General features: G+C 38.0%; 1 protein-coding gene across 8 annotated transcripts in view; it reads right to left on the bottom strand.

Moving 5' to 3' along the window:
* The window catches only part of ADGRG6 (adhesion G protein-coupled receptor G6), a 117351-nt gene that overhangs the window by 66882 nt on the left and 28020 nt on the right, over window positions 1-22449 (bottom strand). For 7 of the 8 annotated variants that reach the window (XM_026120441.2, XM_026120425.2, XM_026120467.2 and 4 more), the window contains exons 3-4: window positions 6459-6800; window positions 236-856 (exon numbers count right to left, since the gene is read on the bottom strand). In XM_026120441.2, the coding sequence (XP_025976226.1) occupies window positions 236-856; window positions 6459-6800 (963 nt within the window). The remainder of the gene's footprint in view (window positions 1-235; window positions 857-6458; window positions 6801-22449) is intronic. The other variant, XM_064509064.1, reaches the window with a different exon arrangement.

Genomic DNA, 22449 nt, shown 5'->3' with positions numbered 1-22449 from the left:
GCAAGAACTTTTATCTGTAAATTACTTCATCCAGCAACTCAATATACTTGAGTGATTTTTTTTTCCTTCAGGGAATCAACATTATCCCCTTTCAAAGCCTCTGTGTATGGTAAGAGTTGAGCTAAAGTCTAAGAAAGGTACTTTTTCTTTTTCTTAGCTGGTATATCATATTTTCAGCACAATGCATAAGTGTGTGGGGAAAATAAGCAAAAAAGATTTGGCAAGACATACTCACCACAACTCAAATTGTTTTCAGCTTTCAGTGCTGAAGTTGGAATACTCCAGAATTCATTTTCCCAGTCGACAATGTTTCCTTTCACATCACAGCTGAGGTTGGCCAGTGCTTGCGCATTCATGGTGAAATTCCAAAGGCGGAAGTTGTAAATGTCCCCATTTAGCGAGCTTATTTCATTGCTGTTAGAACCCAGCACCAGTCTCCCATTTCCAGGGATAACTTTGCCAAAGATACCTGGACAGTATATTCTATGATAGGTTCTTTTGGCATATACACCTATACTGCCCGAGAAGCTATCCCCTACAACACAGAGCTGTTCAAACGTTCCTGTGAAAAACTCTGCATTTCGGGGCAGCACATTCTCAAGTATGCATTCGATGCCTGAGATCGACAGAAAATGGCCTTTTGCGGTCTTTCCAAAGCTGAAGAATTCTGTTGACAAGGCGTTACTGTAGGAGAAAACCTTCCAGTCATCATTGTCATCGCTGCTGCCCTTCGTTGCTTCAAAGCACAGTGTAAACTGGCTAAGCTCTGGGATTGAGACAGCATCTGCCACAGACACAGTGTCAACGTCGGGAACCTGGGGAATGATGACCTTCTGATTCCTCAGAGACACAGCAACTAGAACCAAGAGCACATAAAAATCTTTTTTAAAAAAATTCATCAGATAGAAATAAAGGTAGACTGTCAAAAGTTTAATGACAGGAACTAAAGTATCACTAAATCAAACGTTCATTAGGTGGTTTTTATCACTGTAATAAAGCAATAGTACACACTAAGGGGAACTTAGCTTGGAAATGCATTCAACTAAAAAAGTCCTTTTGAATGGCATGGAGAATGCTGTGCTATACATAACTAACAACTCCTGAAGTTGCATTTAGAGCAATATTAGGACATATTACCTACTAACTTCCAAATCTGCCTCAACTCACTTTATTCAACATAGCATTTATAAAATTACTATTCGCTCATCAAGCAAGGGTGCATTAAGCACTGCAGTAAATCAGCTATTTGGAAAATATAATTTGACTTGCTTTTATGATCTATTATTCTAATTACTTGCCTGCATGACTGCATTACACCAATGAAGTTCATGCCTTACATCTTTTAAATATCACAATAGAATAAAGCCTCAATTACACTCCTTGGCAAACTGAAGCCTTTTGTTCCTGAATTCAGCAGGGATTTTGCAAAGCATTAGGCATCTTTTCATTTTATTCCCAGCAGCCTTCTGGTTGAATACTGAAATCGTGCATTCACAAATATTTATATCCAAGCTGTTCACTGTTTGCAAGTGAGCAGTTTTGGATTTTGCACAAGTATCTAGAAATGGCTAGTCTTCTTGCAAATATACATTGCAGTAAAGGTATTTATGCATTGGCAGAACTATTCCATTTCTAATCATTATTTGCTATTCTCATTTGTACTGGCAAAAATGACAGTCACCAAATGTAGAAAACAGCATCACATGACTTCAACTTTTTCTCCATGAGTATGTTAGGGTACCAAGAGGTACAGTGACACAAAATCTTGTCTAGAGGGACAAGGTCTCAGCAGACCCTGGCTTTACTTCTGGCTCCAAGATTCTGTGGCAGACTACATCTCCAATAAATGTCTGCTTCCTCTCTCATATTCTGTGATAGCAAATACGTTGGAACAGAAACTGTTTTTTGATAGGCCTGAAGAAAAACTGCCACAGTAAATGCCTGGTCTCCATAGGGATCTTTAAGTGATACCATGGCAAATATAATAATTGTTATACCTGCTGTCTTCTCAGAATTAAATAAAATCCCCTAAATCTGAAAGGGTGAGATGCATGAGGGAACGGTGTCTGTCATGCCATGTTTAGGAAAAGGACAGATATACGTACTATAAGGAATCCACATATTGTACGGTATTGCATTTTCCCTCTGCCAATTGTTTGCAAAGACTCTGAGCTCCAAACTACCGCATTTGGATACATGCAAGGAAATAACTGGTCCACTATATTATATAATTAAATAACACAATGTATTGCCCATTATTTGCAAACCCAGCAACTGGAGAATGGGAGGGAAGAGAGGGAAATACTGGGCTTCCATAGTTACTGGATTTACTTCACAGAGTTTTTCCTTTCCCAAGGGCAAAAGTATGTTGTAATAATTTTATAGATAGAAGATGCGTTAAACTTTCCATTGAAAACAAGGGCATTTTTCATGGGTTAATTATACTGTAAGGTTCTTTATGTTGGAAGATGATCCAAAATGTGCCAGAAGTATAAGGATTCAGGAACTGAAAAAGAAGAAAGCTCGTTCATACAAGCACCATGCAGCCTGAGTTAGGGTGGTCAGGAAGGTTTTGGAACACCTGGTTGTATTTAAACAGTATAAGAAGAGAAGCAAACAATGAGAATATTCCTCTGATCCTGAACGAGTCCACTTAACTTTGCAGCACTCATCCGACAGATTTAAACGCTGGAACCTTCCCCATGCAGTAAAGCACAAAACTGACAAGTATTTTGCACACGTGCAGAAAACAGAATCTTGCCATTGATATCAACAGCAGATTTCCGTCCTGATTACTGTTACACAACCAGTCATCATTCTGATAAATATCAGAGGCTAATATTTGAGAAACTGGTTGTTCTCTGAGGGAGACTATACACACATCCGTGGTCTACTCATCCAAGTGGTTAGGCTATAGTCAGGATTACGTTAAACTGCTTCTGTTAGGAAGATAACCGGACTATAATAAACAAGGCTTCTTTTGGACACACTGCTATTTCCTCATGAAAAATGTACAAAAGTCTTGGCAGCCTGAACGCAGTAGGATCAACCAGCAACAGGCAGTTTATTGTTCTGAAATCTGCTTCTGCTTTTATGGGAGTACTGTGATGACATGAAGTCTGCCTCTGCTTCTTTTTAGAGCCCCTACCTTACTTGTCTCCCTTTCAGCTCGCTGTCTCACATCACGTACACCTCTTTACACATAAGCCAACAAGGAGTAGCTAGACTGTATTTTACAGTCAGTGTGGGGAAACCTGCTTCCCCACCCTCTGACAACTTTTCAACATGGTTCAGTGCCCTGAGCGGTGGCTTCTGCTGTTTCTAGTTTTTCTGCTTTCAACTGCCCTTTCGGTGTTACTGGAGGAGACACACCAACTTTAATGAAGTTGGCAAGTGTCTACACACCAAATGCCTTTTTAAAAGTTTTTGTCAATACTGCACTGAACTGTGCTTTTAATCTGGGATATGACAGTACTACTCCTCCATGTGCTAATTTTTACATGACGTGTTGTCTCAAGCATTGCTGTATGAACAGAGGTCTGTTGGCTCTCCTTTCGCTTCTTCTGGTGACTGAGTAACTTCTACTTGCCAGTGGAGCTATTACGTACACACTTAATTATTACTCAAAAATTATTTCACACGCCAGCTCTTCAGCTGGTATAAGCTGTTGTATTCTACTGAGACTAGTAAAGTTGCATTCATTCACTGCAGCTGAAGATATGGCCCATCTCTCTGCTCTTGGGGCATTGCAGCAGGTAACAACCAGGAGGGTCAGCATTTCTGCAAGCAGCCAACTTGTTATGGGTAACAGGAAGCACCACGTGAACCTTCGCTTGAAACCACTGCTACACAAAACCCAGCAGTCACACAAAAGCTGTTCTATTCTCAGTCAATCCCCTCCCCAAACTCATTTACTCATTTATATTTGCCTTTCCCCACATTTATTTTGCCTTGTGTACATGCTGTACATTAAGCTGTACTACCAATGTCTTTTTAAATGCCATTTCTAGATAGCAAACTGCTTTGAGTATTCAAGCAGTCCTTAACATTCCAAATTTGTGTTACTTTGTTGGACTAAAAAACAGACCAACTATTTAATTTCATTATTTACGTAAGATCATTGCTGAGAAATGAAAGAAAGTACGAGTACTGTTAGTGGAACACAGGATTACAGTCCTCCTTTCTCTGGGAGAGATTCGTGATTTTGTCTACGCATGATGTTGGTGATAATAATAAGAATTTCAGTTTCACAAGGGAGCTTTGAAACTCCTTGGATTATGCTGTTTCACCAGCCTGAAGTGAACGGGTGCAGATTTCCCTCTGATAGTTTCGGGAATTCTTTGTAAGTAAGGACAAGAAACTGTAGGGCTGACATCCACCATGCAGATGTCTCATAATTTGTGTGTGTGTTGATGTTCTCCTGTCTACATACTTCTATAACTTAGCTTTTATGAAAGGAAAGCAGTACATTATCATCCCTTTACCAAACTGCATTTCTGTATCCATGGCCAGTTTAAACATTGCCATGATCTTTGTGACTATCCACTGAACTCAGTTTATTTGCACAACTGTGGGCAATAAGCAGAATATGGCCTGGGGTGATAATATGTTTTAGATGCACATAGCCAGCTCTTCTGGCATCCAAGGTCAAAATCAAGATGTTAGTTAAGATTAGTAGTAATGAATCAAGAGTCAGCAGCCCTAGTCTAGACAGCCTAACAGCAGGCCTTAACATGGAGCACCTGAATGAATATGTATATGAAACACTAAAATAGCTTTCTCATTCAAAATGTAAGAACATCTTCCGAGACTATTTAACAGTAGTGGTGCTACCCATGAAAGTCAGCTTGGCATGGAGATAATTTATTTTTGCTTTCATAAAAATACACGACCTATAAATACATATACACAAATGATTCTCTGACCATATCTGCGGCCCCCTCTTCTCCTCCTCATTGAACATATCTGACAGTAATATTGCATCTTTTGATTCCTACTGGAAGTCATCTTATTGCTTATAGTCATAATCAAACATTAAAATATTAAAGAGGAATAATAATACATAATTTTGCATAATCTGATTTGATACAACTTTTTATGATCCACATGATTTATGACTTCTTACAGTACAGCAAGAGCTGTGATCTTTTAATATCTTTAAAAAAAGAAAAATCTTTCAGAAAATTTACTTTTCCCTCCAGAAAAGAACTGGTTCTCCCAGAATTATTACTAAACTCATTATGACACCAATAAAGGGTCTCAATGGAAAGAAACATTTTTAGCTCCCCTGACACAGTATTTCCAGTTTTCTTTCAAAACTGCACACAAATTTTGTTTGCATAATCAGGAGTAATTTTGTCTTATGATTCCTGGGGTTTATTATTTATTTTAAATAATTGTATATGTTTAATAAATATTTAAATAACTTTTTACATGAGAAAGATGTGTTTGTGGCTGAAGAGGTAATTGTAAACCTGCTTGTTCTGTGTTTGCACGGCATCTAACCAACCAAAATAACTGTGATACGATAATATAAATGATTAATATAGTACTAGTATGCAACTTAGGGTGTATGACTTCAGCAAAAAGAAAGCCTTCTGAGAGTATGCAATTGTAAACTATAACACTCAAGCGGAATGAATGGCAAGTAACACACGAGGCCTGCAAACAATCATCCTAATTCCCTCTGTTACATTGCAGTTCTTTACCATCGCGTCCAAGCAACTTCTGGTAATGTCTTAAGCAACAGGTTATTACAAGTCATTTGTAGTATCACATTCTCCCAGAGGAGAAAGCAAGGGCAGAAGAGTGTCATGTTTAGCAGTGGTTAGGCTTTTTAAAATCTAAGCATTGATATGTATTTATGGAAAAGAAAGAAAGGTCAAGGAACAGGAATGAAAGGTAGCAGGTTTGCAAAGATACTTCATCCCTGGGAGGGTTTATTCTAGAGGCTGGAAGAAGCCCTGATAAAGTTCTGCCTTTTGCATAATCTTCTCCCCACTGCAGGGAGTTTCACTGGGCCAGAGGTCTGGGCTGGCCTTGTTTCTGGCTTGACTAAGCTCCCTCTGGTGCACTCCTTTAAGTTGCTATGTCCTTCTGCAGGTAGGCTGGCATGAAGGTGAGGTGTCTCTTCTAAGCATCCAGCATAGATTTGCAGAAAGAGGCAATATTAGGCCTAAAATCTTTGCACATGAAATATTTTTTTAATACACTTGAGGATGTCACATTCCAGAATAAAATAATGTGGATTTTCATCCACAAAAAAATGAATTAGTTAAAAATATAGGTAGGAACACTCTACTACTTATCTTGAAGTCTCTCCACCTCCTGTCTTCCTTTCCCTTCTCACGCAACATTTCTGGTTCCTTCAGAAAGTGTCATTCTAATCCTTATCAGAAATTTCCTTCCAACAGGACATTTTAGCTGTAAGAAGGATGAAATGCTTTAGGTTTACTTACTTCGTATATAGCTGGCATTAAAACCTTTCTTTTGGATACTAAAGTCACTTTTAAAAGACACAATCATTTCATTTCCAGTAGAATTATACGATAATCCTTTGGCAGTGATGCCACAAAGGTTCATCGGGCTCTCTCCGTTGTCTAACGTTAGTGAATCATAAATACAGCCTGGAGCTTCTTCAATGTCAAAATCGGTGAATGTTAGCTGTATGATGAATCCATGAGGTGCTCGGATGATCCATTTGCATGCTTGGCTGTTGGGATAATCACTGGGGAAGCATGGAGAAGTGAAAACTCCAGAGGGGTCAGTTAGCACGATCCTACAGTCATAGCATCCATGAGCTGGCAGTAAAAACAGAGAAAGGTTGGAGGTCAGGAAGAGAGATAATTTAACAGGAAATTAATCATCCATACAGTGACTTAATCTATTTCTACACAGAAAAACATAAACAGAGATGGGAGGAAGAAAAGAAGAAAAGGGTCTGTTTTTTAGCAGGCAAAAATGCTGAAGGAACAATACAGTAAAATAATATTTTATATAGGAAATTTTTCACAAAAGGAGTGTATACTATACTGCTAAATATTCATTTGTGCATATTATATATATATTTGCTATGCATACTGACCTGTTGTGCAAAAAATGACAATGAAAAAGCAATGCTTTTGAATTCTCAAATGTAAATGAATTCTTTAACTGAAACTTCTAAAAAGATGACTGGTATCATTTAAATCTTTTGGCTGCTGGACTGATGCTGACTATAACAGTGATTCTGTGCCATGCCATTGTTTTTGGTGGAATGTCACTGGAATGCAACAGCACAACAGATGAATTGAAGGGACACGGAAAGTAGCTGGAATTCTCTAGCGTTCTTAAAGGTTAGTCATCAACATTTCCGGCAAATACCCTCCACATCACCCAGAAGGGTAGCAGTGAGCTACTGGTTTTTGAATCAGCAGCAAATTACTGCACTCTTCCCACGCTGGCTCAGCACCACTGACATATTTGTGGCAGTAAGACTCTAAGAAATTCATATCCCATTCCTCATACTACTTTGCTCACCTACTGTGCTTCTGCACGCAAACTTCAGGCCCATTTAGTCCCCAAGACTGTATTTCTTGTTTGTTTTATATTTACTCTTCTATCATATATTTACCTCATGTATTATGGCAAATTATTACTGTAATCTGCCTGCTGTTAAAATCTGTAACAATATGCCAAAGCAGCACTGAACACTTTTGGTGGAAACTGAAGATTACCAAAAGATAACCAAAGAAACTAAATTCTGCCCAGCAGATCTATGCTGAATTACTTTGCAAACATTTCATTGGGCCACAATCCTGCATAAACACTACAACAGTGTGAAAAAGGATGGGAAAATATGAACGTGCATTATTATTTGCCTAAGCTAAAAACAACTAAAAAAGTTTTCAAGTGTCAAACTGTGCAGGAAGTAGCCAAAAATTGGCATAGATGTAGCAAACTCCTCCAGAGTACTCTTGATGTCTCCACTGCTTCAGTCTTGATGTAGCTAACTCATAGTTGTATTCTATTCAGCCTCAGCAAATAGACCCTGACTCTGCAGCGTGGGATGAAGTCTATAAAACAATTCCTGCAACGGAAGGGGATATTGAGGGACAATTCTCACCTGTTCAACCTCCAAGGAAGGTTATTTCACACAAAGAGTAACTGTCACCTAAGGCAAGTTAATTTTCAGAGTGAGTTTATTTTATATGAAAATAAACTTCGTTCTGCCAAGGTAACTTGTAGGACTTTGGGCTGTGCTCTCAATTTCACCACATTTCTTCAGATCACATCCTATTTCTACAGTTTATACAGGACCCTTTCTGTGCTGTGAACTGGCATGTCCAAAAAAAGTTTACATCTGAGAGGAGAGTCCTTATGTACATTTTGCAGAGTTTTTATTATTTTTTTATGAACAAATCATGAAGTCATCTTACTGCAAGGAGATAAAGAGATTATTCATTAATTGGGCTTTCAGAGCCAAATGCTGGCTGTTTACAATAGGACAGAATTGTGGAATGCTTATTTATTCAAATAAATAAGAAAAGAAGATTGTCTTAAAGTTTTACTGGTAGCTTTGGGAAGCTGTGGCACTCATGACATTGGAAAACACAGTCTGTGTAGTGTAGGCAGAAGCCTGTACGTGCTAATTTCTCTGAAAATCTGTACAATCAGAGGACTACGTTCACCTGTCCCAAAACCTTGGTGTTCCATTTATGAACCACAGAGGGAATATTGACTTATTAGTACAGTGAATATAAATCCTGCAGTTGTACAAGCAGAGGACGGGCTTCTTCCAGGGGGTTTTGCCCACATGTGTATCGGTTTTCAGGGAACCACCCCAGGCTGAGAGGAAGAGGAAGCAGAAAAGCACGCTCGGAGCTCGGAGCCTCCAGAAAGTCCAGCAGTCCAGGCTCCGGCGTGGGCTGCCTCCTGTGGCGGCGCTCTCCCATCCCACTCCTGCCTTCGGTATTTCTAGTACCAGGGCTACAGGTGCTGAAGATGTGGCAGCACGCCACATATACTCTCCTACTCATTCCTGCCAGAGGAATTAATGACACCAAGTATCTGGGCAATCAGGAGCTTGCAGCTGCACCCAGATGGACCTGGAGCCAAGGACTAAGCCATTTGGGTCGGATCCTCAGGTGATGTAAATGCATACAGGAACACAGGTGCTGAAGTACACTGAGTAAGCACTGGACCCTTAAAATGTATCTTAATGACATTATAAAACATTGCTGAACTTATAGCTACAAGAAGAAATATGCTCTTTATCAGTAAAAGTAATCTCTAATCTATCTTTCTTAATTAGTAGAGTATTAAATTCAGCCTGGGATTGGAAGAGTCAAATTTGGGCATCAGAAAAAACACAGCCACCCTTAAGGGAAGGCTGTGTTTACTAATTCTGTTGATTACCATCAGCCAAAATAAGACGTAGCTCTTCTATTTATTTCTCTCTCGAGTATTTATCATGGTTTCTAAGCTGTGTAAATAGAAAACATCAGCACACATAACAAAAAATAGTTTTATCTCTCCTGTCACTGTGAATACTAAAACATAAATGTTATTTATGCTATTGTTACTTCACTCATTTCATCTTCTCATACATTTACTATTACACTATCATTTTATCATATCCATATTGGTTTGTTGATTTTACAGAACTAATGCAAAAAACCACTCCCTAAATTTAGGTAGGAAAATAAGTGCTATAAACTTTACATACATAGAAGAAAGAGATATGGTGAGTAGAATAGTTTACTTTTTTGGAGTGGGTTGGCTCCATTTTGGCATAGTGGCTATTCTGTCCATGACTGCAATTTGAAGGAGAAATATCCTGTTTTCATGCACATGTCCACAGTAGTAAGTAAAAAGAAAAGAAAACAAACAACAAAACTATATATAAACAGAATGGTTTTGAACGGAACTTTTTCCACAGCTCCTCATGAAACAGTTATTTTTCTATAAACACCACCTATTTTACTCATTAACGAGAAAAATTGCTGTGGCAACCTTAGGCTGTCAGCCAAAGACGACAGATATTTTGCAATCCCATTGGCCCAGTGCAGTTCTGAACTGTGGATATCAAATACTTGTTGCAATACACACCACAAACATTTCTGCAAGCAATATGAGATATTTTATTGATTTTAATGGGAACAAATTGATGCGTGATATTCTTGGGGGTCAGGAACCCCCCTCCCATACACAAAACTTGCTCATCAAGAATTTTGTTATCACCCAGATGACAGGAAAATCTTTCTGTAAATATATTTTATCCAGAAAACCTTCATCTTTCCTTCTCCTCTGAATATGCTAAAAATGTAACATAAGCACCCTCCCAATACAGCAAACTCAAGCACTCAGGGTCAACATTTCTCAAGTTCAAAGTTTCACTGGCGATTCATTTGTTTTCTCTATGTGAATACCCTGGTATACGGTGTTCATTTCATAATCACACAATATTTTTTCGACAGGACTCATGCTTCATTTAATAAATGAATTGTTAAAAATTTAATATGACACTTCAACATTACACTAAAAAGGAAAATGAATAATTTCCTCATGTGTGTTTTAGAGCTTTCACCAGTGTTATCTGAGTGATTCACAAATGTTAATTGATTTCAGCAGCTGTTTGGGAAGTGGCTTTTTCCCTCCTATCATGCCCATTTTGTAAAGAGAAAGCTAGGCACAGAGACAATGGGCAAAAATGGCAAAATTTTCATGATTTTGGGTTCCCAACCTGAGAAATTAGAATACTAATTTTTATCAGTACATAGTACTTGTATAGCATTTTATATGTCCAAAGTACACTACCAATGATTTTAACTGCAGCTGGGAGAGCAGCCTGTCAATCTGGCCTGCTGTAGAAAATTCAAACAATCCAAAGTCAGTGGCTAATGGAAAATTTTGGCCAAAGCAATTTGGTCATCATTAATAGGAACTTATTGGTAAAGGCAAGGACAGAATCCTACTCTCAGGGTGGCCAATTTTCCTAACCACAAGAGCGTACCATTCCCACTCTTCTGCTACTCTCCTGTCTATTGCACAAATATATCTCTAACTTTCTGCAAAGAGTTTCCTACATTATTCTTTCCCATACCATTCTGAATCATCTGAGGCCATAAAAAGGGCCTAGCCGAAACAGTATGTGACTAAGTAAAAATTGTACTATACAGACACAAGCACACACAAAACCACAACAGAAACAGTATCCCATGGGAGAAAATTAATAGCCCACCTTGTCCCATAAACAGATTTTGCCTCTTTAGAGCCACAGCATGGAATTCCACCACTTGAAATAATGAAGTAAGTTCATCTGTGGGGACTGAGATACACAGTGTGAAAGTGATTTTCACAAACCATTTGTGGGCAGCTGAAGACACGTTCAGACACTCCAATGTCCAGAACTCCACAGAGACATCCAGAACACCAAAGCTGAATTTCAGATTTGCTGGGAAACCTTCTATATGCCCGCTTCCTATAAATTTGCATTTTTCTTTTTCCATTTCTTCTCATATGTCCACCACCTTCCAGCACTTGCTCCCAAAATCTGTGCTTATATTCATATTTTCCTCTAACTCCCGTTCTCATCCATCCTTACTTCTCTTCCTAGTCATCATTTCCCCCATACCTCACCTTTTGCCCCACCATATTTTCTGCACTTATCTCTCAGACAAGACTTTCAACTTTTACCTCTCCGTCTGTTTTCCCTTTTACTTTTATCCAACCTTGAAAAATTGCTGGACAGCAAATTTTGTTTGGCCAATAATTTTTTTAAAACAGCAAAAGCAATCAAGCTTGGGATACTGCCTATTTCAGCCCCAAAGGCTTAGAGTTTGTCAAGGATAGGATCAAAAGAAAACATTCTAAAGAAACTTGCTAGGGAGTAATGTCTGTGTCTGTCCTTGTAATTCATATATTATCTGGTTTATTTTCACACTAAATTACACCTTGCATAGGGATTTTTTTCCTTCCACCCATTGACTGTAGCATGCAACTGGTCTTCTGTGCAGCATTTTCCACTGGACAGAAGTGTAAATGACTACATAAAGTGTAGGCAGTGGCACAGAATGCCAATATGAGCCTGTGTTGGTTGAATTAGTCTTCTCAGTAGTTTTAAAAAATCCACTGAAAGACTCCCTGGTAAAAGTAAGGTAGAAAACTACAGGATTTCATTTAGTGATGATGTTTAACTCTGCTTCTACCTGTAGAGGACTCAACTTTCATATGAAAATACTCTGGAATACATTTATGCAATTGTGGGATAGATCAAAAAAAAAAAAAAAGAACAGTTTATGTTAACTCTGTTCTTATACGAGTGAACAATAAAACCTTCCCTATCTAACAGAATTATGCTAACCCTGAATGCTTCAGAAAATCTTAGCTACAGTACTTAATGCTTTAGATATAAAAACAGCAATACAGATTTAATAATTTGCTTTTATGTGGACATCTGAGAACCTTTAAGCACTCTGCATACATTAAAAAACGAAATGCTTAAAAGTACTGTCATTTTGGACTAAGTAAGAGAAAAGCATACTGAGGTCAAGTGACTTAGCCACTTGTACACACAGCGAGTATGTGGCAAAGCCTAAAATAGAAGTGAAACCTTACAATCATTCATAGTGACAGTGTGAAAAATACCTGTTTTGACAAACATTAGTGTTCTCTATAAGAAGAAGTCTTGCCTTGTTATAAGTAATAAAATGCTTGTCATTTTCTTTTTTTCTATTTCAAGGATCCCATAATAGAGAGGGCTTTAGGCAGAACCTACAGAGATATGGCCAAACATTAGGTCAAACGTATTTATGACTCCAAATAGATGGGTGAATGAGGTCAGTAATGGACACACCTGCAGACAAGCAAGAGGAAAGGCCAAACCACCAAAATGTGGGTGGGCTGGAACAGCTACAGAACAAACAAACGTGTGTTACTTCAATGTGAGACACAAACACTAAACCCAGAACAGCTATAGTACGGCAAAGGTCTCAGCAGTAGCCAGCCTCATCCTCACTTGGATTTCTTCTCTTTAAAAAATCATTTCAGAGGTTAAGGGGATGTATAGATGTACATAAATACCTATATGGAAACTGTAAATATACTGGTTGCAAAGAGCTGCCACATGTCATTCCTTCTGGACATAAAGGAACGCTCTATTTACTGTCAGTTGTAAGCTCAGACCTATGCCATTTTTAATACAAAACATTAAACTTGTTAATTAAACATGGCACTCAGTGAAGCCTCTGAACACTTTAAACCACATTGTCTGCTCTATGCACAACCCACAATATGATAGAGTTCAGTCCGAGAAACTGCAAATGAGGAGCTGTGGCAGGTTCATTTCTACTTCTTTATTTACTTCCCAAACTGTAAAAGCTGTTTGTCTCTCCCAAAGATACTTATTTTGCTACATTACAGTGGCCTTTATAAAAATTACTATACACAACATATAATTCAATGTTAGCATGTGTTGTAATCCTCAAATTAAACAGTCATAATCCTAACTATTTAAGCATCAAAATTATATTTTAACAAACTCTTAAAAAAAGGACAAAAGCAATATAAAATGATTATCTCTGCAAAAAATACAAGGGAAATGAGATTATTGTCCTGGTGTGTAGAAATATTTGCACCTGCCAATAAGATTTGACAGGGCTGAACTCTGCTGCTTGGAAATATGATTGTGATTGTGTATGAATGTACCTAAACCGTCGACTGTAATAATAATATCTCAGCATTTCTACTGTGTGCATAGCCTTAAACTGACAAAATACTTGTGCTCGTCTTAAAATCTCACTCATATCATCTGGATTTAAGTATGGACTTAAAATTCAGGAAATGTTTAAAGTCCCTTCCTGCACAGCGATGCTTTTGCATCCTGCATTTGAAGCTTTGCGGTCACGTCTTCACCTCCAAGAGGTCTGACAACCAGAATGGGAAGCAGGCATGACTCTGCAGCTGCTGGCGTATGAAATCAGGGGAGGCACTGCCTAGACCTGAGAGGTGAAGACCACCATGTCTCATTCTCTCTAGTTGTGATCATTTTCTTTTCCTCTTATGGAAAGGAGTAATGACTTAGACCAATATATGCAAACACTCATGCAGAGGGAGAGAGAGAGAGAGACATCTACACTCAGACACACACATTGCTTATGAAAAGCTGGTGACCATGTGACAAAATAATGCACATGAAACATTTTTACATCTGGCCTAATGTCCACACTGTAATCCACATTCTTCCTTCCTTTTCTTCCCAGCCCACAGGGCATATTCTAGATACCCAAATTAATGACTGAATTGAGGGGTTTTAAATCAAACTGTCACAGAAATATTTCCCTTCAATCTGTGAATTTCCCTCCCAAATTACTTTCTGCCTAAAGTCCAGGAAAGGCAACGTTCGATTCTAATCCAGTGATGGGTTTTCTAAAAATGTCACACTGTAAAAGTCTCTTATTCCCTGCCCTTCCCACTGAAAAACAGGATCATTATTCCTCTGGGAAGGGTTCAAACCTGTCCCATCATCCTTTGCTAGTAGGATCTGACATGAACTTCCAGCTCCGCAAAGGCATCAGTAGCAAACTTTGAAGCTGGAAAATTTTTGTGTGGAGACAGATATTTTAGCTCACCTTTGAGGGTTTTTTTATTTCTCCAAATATTGAACAGTTAAATTCCTGATTACTACAGTACCTTGCAGTGTAGTATGAGTCATCAAAAATGAGTCACAAAACAATTTAAATAGTTCTCTAAAACATTCCTAAAATATCTATTCATAGTAACAGGTGTGGCACAGATAGAATCCCCAGTAGGATAAAAACATGGCACTAGCTCGTGTGTGAAACCACCTGCATAGACTCATCAGTAACATATTCAGCAAAATTAAAGAGATAAAAATCTCACAAACTTTTTATGAGTAAAGCTTTACATTATCCTACTTAAAACTGCACCACATATAATCAAATACACTTTACACACATGCATATAATAAAGCTGCACTTGGCAAGAATCTTGTCTCTCTCTGTACTATTCTTAGTTTGCAAGTGTGACTTTTTGTGGATTTGTAAGAAAAAGTACTATTTTAAGCACTATTAAAACCACAGTTCAGACTCTCATTCTGCATCATTCCCATTGCATCATCTGCATAGCACTCCTTGTACCCAGTAAGAATTTAAACCCTCCATATTCCTGACTGGAAATAGCACATAACCCTGGCAGAGCCTTTTATAATTCAATGAAAGACAAGACTGTGCTCTCACAAATTATTCAACAATTGGGTTTTGGCCACTGAAGCCAGGAAACAAAGAATGTACTATGCCCTGGCCAGTCATATCAGCTTGCCTTGCATCTTCTTTCGCTGATACAGTATGTTTTACAGCCTGCTCTTTAAATGGTTGAACCAGTTGGTGCACCTAAGAATAATGAAATTCTGCTAGTATGTATAGTCATACACGAAAGTGTAGCTGATGTCCCTGAAGTCGCAGCTTTATTATTGCTTCTCCCTGATCCTCTAACCCTTTACTGCTTATTAGATTATTGAAAAATCAAATTTTTCCTCACATAAAATTAGAACAAGATTTTTTTCTGTTTTGTAAGAGAAGAACAGAGCACTTAATGAAATTATATGTGGCAAATCAAAAACAGATAAAATATTTTCTCAAATATACTATTTTAGGCTGTGGACTTCACTGACATGAAAATGATGAAGGCAGGGAACTTACAATTCAGAAAGTCAACAGGCATTTCCCTGGGTATCCAGAATATCTCAGAAAACCTCCAGATATATAATAATTAAAAAGAAGAAACATAACTGGGAGGGATTATAAGCCTCATGGCTTAGGTTTGAAACTAACCTCAAACAACTTCTGATCGGGAAAAGGCTTAATAGCTACATTTTGATGGGTAAAGCAAACAGCTCCAGAGCGCGGTCCCCGACTCCGGAACTCTACTGTTGGTAATGTTAAATTCTAGGATAATGCGCAGCATGACTTTGGCCAGCCCAGCTAGCATTTGTCCAAACAGTTCCTGGAAATGGTTCAGTAGCTAGCACAGGCCAGGGGCCATTCCCAACATGCAACTTGAATAGAGCTACCCTGCTTTTTATAGGAGGAATGTGGGACACTTGAGTTAATTGGCATCAGCACCAGAGAATGGTCTTGGGCATGTCTCATTTATTACACTAGAGGTGGCCAATGTATGTGTGGGAAAGGGAAACTAACCATTAGAGACGGACCACTAGGCTATCTTATGTATGAGCCAATACAAGAGTTCTTACATGCTAGTTTTGGTGCTACGAACACTAGAAATAAGTCAAGAGGAAACAGGTGCTAGTACATCCTGTTTCAAACACGATAATCAAAATTATCTGCCAGGGTCTGCTTGAAGTCAGTAGCAGTAATAACATACTAAAAATCAGGAAGAGCAAAGCTTCATTTTCAAATTTGAGGTTAGGCTTAGAAAAGCAGGAGTGAGAATAGTAAAATTACTGACTCAAGAAAGCATTTACCATGAACAGAGGTAAGCCAGCAGCAGACTTTCAGTAAACCAAGACAGAACACGCTGACCTATACTTGCTGATGACACAACTATATAATATGGCCATGCCTTTAGAGAGCTTTTATTATTTCTTTACTCACAAATAAATACATAGACCACAGTGTGATTCTCAATCATTTTTGTAACATACAGAAATGTACTGGAATTTTATACTGATTTAAGCGTGCTGTTTAGGGTGCTCAGTTCATTCAAAAGCTGTTGAGGCTTCAGACCAGACATTTTAGGGAACTGACCTCATGGTCTCTAAAGGCTAGCATCCTAACCTGTTTTCAAATGGAATCATCCAAATATTGATATTATCCTCCTTTGTTATATGGCTAGTCTTCAAAATATTACTATAGCCCTTGAACGATCAGAGCTGATGTTCTTCATGCTCTCAGAGAAGTATACTTGCACAATATGGAGACTATTGGAAATTCAGTGTGTTCCTAGATGTTCTGTACTGCCCCCATCCCCTGTTTTACTCTGGAATTCAGTAGGTATTTATTTCTGTTGGGTTATCACTGCCACTAAAAGCTTTGACCACTCTTGATCCCTCCAGCACACGATAGGCTATCTCCTGGCAGCAACTGACTTTATCACAGCAGTGAGTCTAGTAGATTCTGATTGATCTGGGAAATTGAGGGAACCAGCTACAATAGAAGAAAATATGTTCAGAGCCAGGGTGGGGGCCCTGCACTGCCTGTTTCCCCTTAGTTGTTTGGTTGTGTGCCAATGAAAATGGAAGTGGAAACAAACACACTGACTAGGTAAATCTGCCCTGACCCATTTGAGCAGAGTTCACATTGTAGACAAAGTTATGGATTTCCCCCAGAGGGAGGGGGTAATGTGAAAATCCTGTGTTACACCCATTGTAACTTAAGAATATTTTCATTGGCATTCCTGTGATAATCTTATAAAAATAACAGATTTGACTCGCTAGTTTTGGCCTTAGCAGGATTTTTTCTGAAAAGTAACAGAAGTTTGGGACAAAGAGGGGTATTGCAAATATTTGAAAGCTCAGTTTAGATATGCTGGTTTTAAAAGTATTAGTAGCCATACAGCCTAGTACAAGAAGCACACAGACTAAAATACATGTAAGTAGACAGAAGATTAGGTTAGAGAGGGACCTGTGTGGGAACAAGAGAGCTTTTTGTGAGTTTTTTTTGAACTGAGATCCACATATCACCACTAAGTCACAAATCAGGCTGAGATTTACTAGAAGAATGGTGACCCAGAATGCTGTATTTTTGCCCACTCCAGCAAAAAGTTCTGGGTGTTGGTTCTTCGCTTTTCAGTTGCTGCATCATTACTAACTGGGTCATATCCCCAACTGGAGCAGATCCATGAGCTCAGTTAGCTTCAACAGAACTATATCAGCCTGTACAAGCTGAGGAGCTGTCTGACTAAATAATTTCCTGTGTATCATTTGTGCAAGCAATTGCTGTACTTGCCTGGGAAGCTATTCAAACACTAGTGCGAAAGCAGCTGACATTCTTTTAGTAAAGAGTGGTTTGTAGGAATTTGAGATCCCCCCCAGACTGCACAGACGCTGGCTACAATAATGCTATATCCGGGGGTCATGTTCTTAGTAAAACCCAGACATACACATGCATACAACATATAAATTTCCTCTTTATCTGCATATAGACACAGACTAAATAAATTGTTGGAATGTTGAAATTTCTGGAGTATTTTGCATAGTGAAAGTATAAAATATTGCCTCTTGACCAGATGCTTTACCCAACAAATCCAGACTAGGCCCAACAGCAAAATAACATTTTAAGCAGTTTCCATTTGACCCATGATGTATTCAGTATCTTTTGTTGCTTACAAGACCACAGCTCAGCTGTAAGTTTTCACTCCCGGGCTGCAATATTGGAATGCATTTCCTGGCTACTACTTTTAGTATTCTGAATAAGCATCATGCTTTACTCTTATGAAAGCCTTCAGAACACAAATGGTAGGGGATTTATTATACTGCTAGTCAAAGATATTCTTTAAGCTTTGTGTGTTTACAGGCTGAATTTTGGGCCTACTAGCTATCCGAGAAAATTTGCTGTTAATGACTTGGATCCTCTATTAGAAGCTGAGACCATTTAAATTCTGTTTGCTGGTGATGAGCAAGATACAGAAACTATGGGGAATTACTTTGCACTGGAATTCGCTGTTACATAGCAATACCAAGGTTTTCTAGACATACTAGGAAATCTTGTCTCAAGTGTCATTTCCAAGTGTGCCTCTGAATCTCTTTTATGGTTTTATGATCTGTCCCTCATAATGGTCTTCAAAGTAGCTATTTCAATATGATTTGGGCCACTTACATTTCAGTACTTTAGTATTTTCTGGGTCCTTTCAAGAAGCTACCAAAACCAGATGCTGTCAGTATCTATTTCAATATCTACACACACAGAAATATTCTCTTCTGTCCCTTCATGGAAATTCAATCATGCTTTTACCCTCCAAGGATAATAATAACTTCAGTGTTAACACTTATTATTCAATCAGTTATGCCAGAGCAAACTGAAAGGATGTTCTGAATAATGATATCAGGTATTTTCTTGTACACTATTAATGGGAGGGTCAAGAGACTGGAAAGGAGTTAGAGCCTCTTTGCTAACTGAAGCTTTCAACTCTTTATTTAGAGACTTCTTGAAACAAGTGAGGCTACACAGGTGAAAATGAGGTCAGAAATTACTTCTGTAATTTGCATTGCCAAGAACAGAATAAGGTCATGTATCATATGACAAAGTAATATCTATTGGAGGGAAAAAAGCGTGTATATTTTGGCCATTTAGTGTTACTCTGACATGTGTAGTGCTGTTTTTTGCTCTATATTCTCTAACAAGCCATTCATTACAATTTTGATGTGGTACAGCACCGGTAATTGCTTTCTACCAGATGTAAAGATGGAAGGGAATAGCATGTATAACTCAAATCACTACTTCCTTCACTCTTGTATCACTGATTTCCATCTCTGCATTTTTGGTGTAGCTCTCCTTCTCATGCCAGCAAAAATGAAAAGATCATGAATGCAAACAGCAAAGTCTTGTATTAAATAGTCACGTCTCCTTCTTGCATTAAACTTAAAATAACTGATCTTTGTGCAACTATATTTGAACCTTTTATTTTTGCCAGTCTGTGCTATGTGATTAATTCTTCTAACTTCCATCCAGTTCTCTTAACAGCTCTAGTCAAAAACTCCCACTGCAATCAACTGAAACTATAAACACAGGCAAGTTTCAGGACTGACATCTTAAATACCCCTGTTCCCAAACTGTCCTTGGCAATACTTGCATGTAAATACACACACAAAAGAAAGAAAGAATTCTTTCTTTCTTTTTCTCAGCGTTTTCTCTGATTTACTCTTTTTCTACCTCCAGCTACTTTTGATGTTCTTTGTTACATAATACAAAAATAGTATGTCTGAATATTGACAATCTTTCTTTAAAATTTGCACAAAGCCATACTGAAGTAAATGAAAGTCTTTAACTGGGTTCAGTGAATAGGGTTTGGATTAGGGCCTTGGTCTCATTCATACTTACAAAGTGACAGGAAAAAAAGCAAGAAACTAGTAAAGCTAACATCCAGCTCTATCGCTATCTCTATATAAAAATTCTCCCTACAGATTTCAGTGCGTTTTTTTAAGTCTTTCAGCTTTTTATACCACTTCCCTAAAGAATAATATTCTACAGACAAACAGATTTCAAAGTTAGGAATTTTATTCTGATCGAGTTGTATGCATTTAATAAGGATGTTCACTGTGTGCCCCACTTCTCTTTTTTGTCTTCCTCCTTTACCAAAAGCAAGAAAACAGTAAAATCACAATTCTCAAATCAGAAATAAAGAACTGATTGCATCTTTCTCGCCAAGTAAGACTGCTTGAAAAAATAAAAACAGAAAGTATTCTGTCTTTAGCTAGGACACTATGACAGGTTTGACTAAGTTGGGCTTGAAAATGTGATATATGTTTTGAACGCAGACACCTGTTTAGCCCTGTAGCAGACATGTTAAAAACGTCACATCAATATCTGGAAATCTGTTCCTTAAGGTGTAGAGTAAACAAATAACAGAAATGAGACACAAAACATTTTAAAATGTTCTTAAACATGTATCACATTTAACTATGCAATACTGAAAAATGTCAGCTCTCACATACCAGGAGAATCATTCAGTTCTTCACTGAAAGAGGAATTCTGAAAATAGATTTATGACTTCTCATTTCTAAAAATCAATATCAGCAAGTTATTCTGGTTATTATAAGAACAAGAACACTTTCTTAGTCTTAACAGAACTTGCTTCTTGTGAAGGAACTTACTTTATTTTCTGTCATGATTCTGCAATCATCAGCAATATTTGGAAACAACATCTAAAATGCTAGCCACTTAATGGAAACAGCAGAGTTTTACAATTGCCTAGCTCTGTAATTTCTGAAACCAAACCAAGCCAATCAACCAAAGGAAACCTCTTTCATGAATCTGTTATTTACATATAATGCAGACAGGAAAAAGGTATTTTGTTAGCTATGGAGACACAGTTTAAGGTGGTTTTAAAAGATTAGGAAGTATAATGACAGGTGCACAGTGTGTCTTGAAATAAGACGGGAAGTGAGTACGAGACAGAATTTTATGGCATCATCCTTCTATAAAACTACATGGACAAACTGTTCTCTCTTAATAATGACTATACACTAACATTTACAACCAAGTATTGTACCTTTACTTGACCTTTAACACATTGTACTTATTAATTGCCCTAACTCTTCAATTAATGATAGCCAAGCCCTAGTTTTATTTCCATATTCCTTTTGCCTGAGCTTATTTAAAAATATTAAACTTTGCAGTTGATTGCTTTGTATTCAACAAAGCTTTGAAGTTCAAGCATGCCAACATGTGTCATCATCTCAAAAACTTAACTTCCTCGCTTTGTAACTTTGAAGATGATGTTCTAGCAAAATCCACCCTCAGAGCACACTCGGTAACAGCAGTGCTCTCCTTTTTAATAGAGCCCATTTATCAATTTTTCTCTTCTTTGCACCTGAAATATGCATTAATAATGACACTTAAGTATCTAAGATCTGCCATCAGTATTGATAGAATATCTAGAGCTACTCTGAGAATCAAACCCGAATTTGACTGCAAGTCTACTATTGTGGACATTTTCAAAAGCTCAAGGACTGGATCCTTCAGGATAGCAAGTCCTGGGCATTCCAGTGATGGAGCCTCATTGACAAGTTAAATAAAACAAACTTAGTAAAAAGAGCAAACGCAGAAGAGACGCTAATCAAAATTTAATAGACAACATGACTCTGAAGGGTGGTGAGCTCATAATTCCTACTGCATTCGCTTACCTTTGATTATAGTGATAAATTACAATTACTCTGTTCCTGCAAATACCCAAATTTTAAAGTTAATGGTACCACAACCTTTGAACTAGCATTTAAAAAAGCACTGGTGCAAGCACAAAGACTTAAATGCAGCAGCTTGCAGAGCATAAGCAGGCTTTGCAAAAAGAGGGAGGGACATTTTGCCTCCTGAATGTAGACTTACTTTGCAGTAACAGTCAATGCCAAGAGTTAGAAGCAAACCGTTAAAAGGCAGTATTTTTTTTAACTGACTATGGGGTTGCAATTATGCTGGGTTAACTGTAAAAGTTGGAAGGAAAAGGCAAAAGAAGTATCTCAGTGTTATGGCATAGAATGATTAACAGAAAAGTAATTTGCCATGTGTAACAACTAATAAAAAAGCAGGAGGAAATATATACCAGCTGCTATGGCACATCCTACAGCCGTTATTTTATGCTGCCAGTGTGACCCTTCGCAACGTGCTGAATAGTATGGCAAGGTATTTTACTTGCCTCATTTTACAAATGGAATAAAACAGCATTCTTGGCGTTCCCTTTCCTTCTAATTTCTTCACATATGCTGTGTAGCCTAAA

The sequence above is a fragment of the Dromaius novaehollandiae genome, chromosome 3 (assembly GCF_036370855.1).
Source record: "Dromaius novaehollandiae isolate bDroNov1 chromosome 3, bDroNov1.hap1, whole genome shotgun sequence".
In the NCBI taxonomy this organism is placed as follows: Eukaryota; Metazoa; Chordata; class Aves; order Casuariiformes; family Dromaiidae; genus Dromaius; species Dromaius novaehollandiae.
This window is presented reverse-complemented; position numbering and strand designations above follow the sequence as displayed.